The sequence below is a fragment of the Acartia tonsa genome, chromosome 10 (genome assembly GCF_053477335.1).
Source record: "Acartia tonsa isolate MP-2025a chromosome 10, ASM5347733v1, whole genome shotgun sequence".
NCBI classification, from domain to species: Eukaryota; Metazoa; Arthropoda; class Copepoda; order Calanoida; family Acartiidae; genus Acartia; species Acartia tonsa.
The window spans coordinates 38,904,912-38,911,421 of NC_137269.1; the positions used below are offsets into that span (position 1 = coordinate 38,904,912).

Consider the following 6,510-nt stretch of genomic DNA (forward strand, 5'->3'; position numbering starts at 1 on the left):
AAATCTTGCATTTAACATTGTTGCAACAAATTTTATTTTGTCAATACTTATACATTTGTATTATGACTATACAGTTCTGACACTCTACAAAAGTTGATATTCGTTGGCCCTACCGTTTCTGAGCTTCGCCTTTATGGGTGTTGCATCCTTATTCATGTAACAGTATGGCAGATGATCTAAATGTGTGTCTTTATTAGGATTCATACATCCGTCGAATCGCACGGTATAAAGAACTATCCTATCCTTATGTGTATAATAAAGTAACATTATCTGTGAGTGTCTTTATGCACTAAAGGATCTTGCTAACCGATGAACCGATATACAATCTTTTGCAGTGTAGCTTCTCATAGGTACTGGAAAGGATCGTTACTTTTATTGGGGAAAGTACCACCCCCCTAAAAGAATCACGCCTAGAAAAGAATTAAAAAAATATTTCAAATTGCGGTAGGCTGCTCCACTGTCTGACTTATTGGACCTCGTTTGCCCTCTTCTAGAGGCTAGGAGCGAAGCAATTATTAGGTATATATTAACGGTTGCGCCCCTAGCGTTTAGGGCTAGTTATTTAAAGGGGTAAGAAGAAGGAAAAACTAGCCTAAAACCATCAACTATCTAAGTGAAGCTTCTCTGAAATGAAGCTCTCAATCAGTTTAGTTGTTATTGAAATATTAGCTTAAAATATTACTTAAAATAACATGATGATCAATTTAGATCACTTTTTATTTAGTTTACTTATATGAAATTGAATTTAGAAATGATTGATTGATTTAAAGTTCACTTATTAAAACGTTTCTGAAAGAAATGCAGAACTGATTAAAGTAAATTTTAAACAAAATGAGCTTAGTTTCAACATTTATTACAGAAATAACATAATGTAACATTTATAATAATTTTTAAATTAGAATGAATAATAGGATATACATTTAGGATGAATAGGAAAATTAAACATTAGCTTTTAAAAAATTCTAGACATGTTGAATTTTAGTCAACAAAAAGAATTTATAATTAAAGATTGATTAATATTAATTTAACTGCAACCAACACAGATGGCAACAACAGGATCCTGGTCATTAGCGGCCTTGAAGTAACCCTTACCACCGCTGATCTGTAATATACAAAATTTATTAGATGTGAATAAGTACATTTCATAGATCTTGATCTTATAAAATAAGGGCCAATTTAATTGTCATTTAATAATCAATAACAAAGTTTTTTATTGAAAGATAAATTTATCAAAATTCAAAATCAAGGTTAAGGTCTTTTTATCTTTTTTTTCAAATAAATATTTACAATTAATGACAGGAAAGAAAAATCAATGGAATGCCAACTTTTCAATTGATTAAATAAAAAATTACAAATAGAAAAGTTTAAGGTTTTCTACCTGAATTTTCTGCTGGCAATCATGGATGATATCACAGTATTCTCCATCAGGTAGACCAGTGTAGAAATCTTTGCCAAGGTCACCCATAGCAACAAATCCTTTGTTACCTCTGAAATTAATTTATTGAGGAAACAAGGGGGGGGGGGGGGGGGGTTTAATGCAACCATCTCGTAATCAATGATTAAATGGCACTTAGAATTCGAATTTCGATCTGAAATTGCGCATGAATAATCCTTGGTAGGTCTATTTTCCCTAAATCGACCAAAAAGTTGGAAAAGTAACGGCTGGCGACTCAGCCATTTAGCCGTTTTTTGCCTATTTTCAAGGCAAATTCATTATTAATTACGTAGAAATCAACTTTTTAAAACATATTTTTGGTTTAATTCATGTTAAATGATAGCAATAACAAGTTTTTTAAATTTCTAGTACCAACAGCTACCGGCTAGGACCGTTTGATAAGGTTTTTGGGCGAGATAAAGTATTATGTGGAGATAGGTTTCGTGACTAATATGCTATTAAGATAGCAAAAAAATGGGAAAACGACTAAGCCGCTAGCCGTTAGCCGTTACTTTTCCTAGTTTTTGCTCAATTTAGGGAAAATAGACCTACCAAGGATTATTCATGCACAATTTCAGATCGAAATTCGAATTCTAAGTGCCATTTAATCATTGATTACGAGATAATTGCATTAAACCCCCCCCCCCCTTATATAAATAAATTATTTAAACTTCTAATTATTTGGAGTTATACTATGTTTTGAATCTTATTTCAGTCAGGTATGGTATTATTTAGAAATAAGCACAATGAAAAGTATGTGTTTCTGCTTTTGACAAATTATGATTAGTTTCCAAAAATTCTGTTAGATATTTTTCAGCTATCAGAGTTTAAAACTATTTTATTTCGATACATCAACAAAAACTTGCCAATAATCAAAATTCTAGACTATCATTACCTGGAGAATCCCAGGTAGTTGTAACCAGCCTGCCAGTTTTCAACACCAGTTCCTACAACCTTGTTGGCAAACTGTACCATGTTCATAATACTGCTCCATCTAGTAAGTTTAAAACGTGAATTATCAAGGCAATATTTTTAAAAACAATTCTACAATATATCATTTTCAAAGAAAAAAGTTTCACATTAAACATATAAAATCAATGATTTGAAGCAAATTGGAATTTTGGAGTACCTGTGTTCATTGACCCATCCATTTCCTGGAGGTCCCATGTCAGAGTTATCAAAGTAGTAGCTGGACATTACTCTCTTCCATCCATACTCATGAGCTAGATAAGTAAATATTAATTTAATTTAATCAGGATTTTATTTGTCAGATAGGAAAGGAAAATCTTAATATCAACTTATTTTTAGGATTAATGTAACTGATATTCAGTACTTTGTAGCCGTATGAAAGCTTCCAAACTGGTTAAGGCTTAGTTGTGGCTGAAGCACAGCTGCCGAGCCCTTCTAATAACCTACCTAACATGAAAGCAGCACCAATCTTGTACTGCCAGTCATTGTGTCCTGGTCCAGAAGCTGTCAAGACTCCACCAGCTCCACCATGTCCTCTCTGGTTGTCGTGGTTGTCAACAAACACAACAGCATGTATACCATCAGCCATACCCCAGCCCTAATTAAATGTTTTTAAAATTTTTTTTTATATCCTAATAAAATGTACTTTAAGCTTTCAATAAACTATTAACATTCACTAAAAAAATTACCTGATCATAGATACCACCAAGACAGTTGAAATCTCCATTTCTGATGCATTCAGCCAACTTGATACCATATCTAAACTCCATAACCTTACCAAGGTGAAAGTATTCTTGAGCCTTGATGGCTTCACCGCCCATGTCAATAACCTGAGAGAAATATTATTACTTGTTACCATTTATTACCAGATTTATAAAAATAAACATCAAAACTATTGGCTTTTTTTGAACAATCAAACAAAATACATTCTTTCTGTTAAGTTAGAATAGGTCAATTTGAATTCATAAGCATAAAGTTTAACCTACCTCATGGAAGAACAGAGGTCTGCCACCACTGGGAAGATCTTTAGTTTTACTCTGGATAGCCTCAAGATCTCCAGGCCACATGTGCTTGGAAGCATCAACTCTAAAGCCCATGACACCAATGTCAACGAGGTCATTGAAGTAGTCAGCGACCTTCTGTCTGACATAATCCTTACCACCATCAAGATCATTCAGAGAGACCAAATAACAGTTACGTACCTAAAAACATGTTTCATTAGTTTTATTTACTAAGTATATTTGCGATAACTTTTATTTAATAGATTCTTCCAATTTTTAACATTTACAAAACAGCCTGCTTTATTGCTTCAAGATCCATGTCAGATCTATTTAGGAAATAAATGTCTATATATGAGCTCAAGTTTTCCAAGGAATAAATGTTTAAAACTCATAGTGCTCCAATAATCCATAATAAACTCCCATTGACCAGAACGATATGACCCATTATTTTACTGCTTGAAGAATAAAACCTTTTTTTATTTCATGTTGCGATTTGAATTATATTAAAGTATTAAATTTCTATTCATAAAACAGAAAATTTAAATTTATAATATAGTAAATAAAAGAAAACTTAGTTTTAAAATAATTTAATACTAGCGATACGTGCGTAATGTGGTCAGATATTGAACTAAAATTTAACAGTTACCTAAACATTTTAACCCTTTCAGGACGATAATTTGAAATAAAAAATATTAGGATCCTAAAATATTTTAAAGAAAGAGGAAATACTTTAATACTTTAAACAGGGATAGGACAATGGAAGAAAAAGATTAATATTCAATCTAGCTAATAGCGGAATAATTTTAGAACGCCACCTCTAGTAAGTAAATAAGTAGAACTAATGTCTATTTATTGTACATGAATAAATACAGTATAATCGAAGTCTACTTTAATTACAAACTTACGTCATTAGGGTCATTGTAATTGGAGATTTCGCAGTAGGGTTGATGAAAATCCAGGTTGGAGAAGGGAACACCAGGGTAGTCCTCATTGTTACCATTGAAGGATGAGCCACCAGTTCCCTGACCACTAGCACCATGACCAGTCATATGGTTTACAACAGCGTCAACATAAATGCTGAAAAATACAGTTTAATTAATTGTTTTAATGTGACTTTATATCAAATTTATATTTTTCAAATTAGAAATTCAAATAATATTTAAAATAAACTTACTGGACACCAACAGCCTTGCATCTGTTGACCATGTCAATGAACTGTTGTCTGTTTCCAGATCTGGACTCGAGCTTGTATGAAACTGGCTGGTACCTAGTCCACCATTGGCCACCCTGGATGTGCTCCATAGGAGGGGAGACCTGGACACCACAATATCCCTTGGGGCCTAGGATGGTCTCACATTCCCTGTAATAAGGAATTATTAGTTATCCTATGTAGATTAAGAGATATAAGTTTTCCGGAATTGTAATGTAGGGAGTAGATTTGAAATCTGCATCAAATTTTAGGATTTTTTATAAAATTCGTTTTTTTGTATAATTCTTTATCTAAAAGCGGAAATACAAATTAGGTTAATTAATTTTGGCATCTGTGATTGGTGGATTTAAAAAATCTGCGCTCTGATTGGATGTCGTACATCATTCGACCAATTAGAGCGCAGGTAGTTTAAAATCCACCTATCCTATTGGTCAAAATTAATTAACTTAAAATGTATTTTCGCTTTTAGATAAAGAATTTTACAAAAAACGAATTTTATAAAAAATCCTTAAAATTTGATGCAGATTTCAAATCTACTCCCTACATTAAAATTCCGGAAAACTTATATCCCTTAATGTAGATAATGTTTACACCATTTTCTAATATTGACAAATGTAAATGTTATGATTAAGTCAAATGCTAAAGAAAATATTAAGAATGACTTACTTTGCAATATCATTCCATGACCATTCAAACAGATGGACAATTACTTGTTTGGAGTCCAGACAGTGGGTTTCTGTGTATGCATTGCCTAAAAAATCATTTATTTAATGATATTATAGAAAAATTATTGATGTTACCTACTGATTTTCCTCTTATTATGCTAACAAGACAAAAAGTCATGTAGCTTGCTACCAATTCATTAATTACGGACAGAGGGACGGACGCACATAGTGAATTATAGAGTAGCTTCGGTACTACTAAAAACACAGCCTACATCCTTATATAACAGTAACAAGAATTAATTTTGCCTGTGTATACCTCTCTTACCGCTGAACCAATATGGTCCTCCTTTACAGTGAAGCTTTTTATGGGTCTATGGAAGGTTGATAAATATGTCGGAGGAGGGTACCCACATAGAGTAATTCTTTCAACTTTTTTTCAAAAAATTTTAACAAAAATTTTAGACTACTTAAATTAAATTCAATTGTTATATTAGGAAGAAATTTTCTCGTATTCATTCGAATCCGGTGGATAGGAACCGGTTCTCATCCATACGAAAAAACTATGTCTAGCATCGTATTATATCCAGCTTTCTACGAATATAAAAATATACAATTATAAGATTAAAACCAGTTTTTTTAGCCCGTGCCTTCGGCACCACGGGGCTAAAAAACTGGTTTTAATCTTATAATTGTACATTCTATATCCGCGGAAAGCCGTTTATAATACGATGAAAGAAATAACTATTAATTCATATAAAAAAGAAAAAGGTTTATTTTGCTTAGTATAGATAATTTCTGATACAAATTTAAAATAATTAGTGATACCTCTGGCAATTACAGCAGCGAAGAGCAGCAGCCCTTTGGCCAACATTCTGTTTTATGTTCAGAGATTCTGGCCACAAATGCAAGTATTCATACATTCACCTACCTTTTTATAATCATGTAGAGATAACATTCAATTCCAAATTAACAGTTTTATAACTCAAATAAATAAACACCACAATATAAATAAAATAATAAAAAAGTTGACAAATACAAATTATATCACGAATTTCAATTATGATGTAAGTTTTGAAGATAAAGGGTTTTTATGAAATTGAACAATTTTGTAACAGTTTTTTATAAGTGATGTATTCAGTATTTTTTCTTGCATATGCAGCTGTATCAAGTTTGGCATTTTTGCAAATTAGATTGGATAAATAATTTACAGGGATATTTTGACAGGGGATG

At 32.0% G+C, this 6,510-nt stretch overlaps 1 protein-coding gene across 1 annotated transcript; it reads right to left on the reverse strand.

The window, feature by feature from the left end:
• Positions 1 to 837: 837 nt before the first annotated feature.
• Positions 838 to 6,251, reverse strand: LOC145330606 (alpha-amylase-like). The gene is made up of 11 exons (XM_080175252.1): positions 6,106 to 6,251; positions 5,282 to 5,366; positions 4,580 to 4,765; positions 4,311 to 4,482; positions 3,391 to 3,606; positions 3,094 to 3,234; positions 2,852 to 3,002; positions 2,565 to 2,658; positions 2,331 to 2,429; positions 1,379 to 1,487; positions 838 to 1,102 (listed from the first exon to the last, which is right to left on the reverse strand). Exons 1-11 carry the CDS (start codon positions 6,149 to 6,151, stop codon positions 1,025 to 1,027), a joined length of 1,377 nt encoding a protein of 458 aa, XP_080031378.1. The 5' UTR covers positions 6,152 to 6,251; the 3' UTR covers positions 838 to 1,024.
• Positions 6,252 to 6,510: the final 259 nt, after the last annotated feature.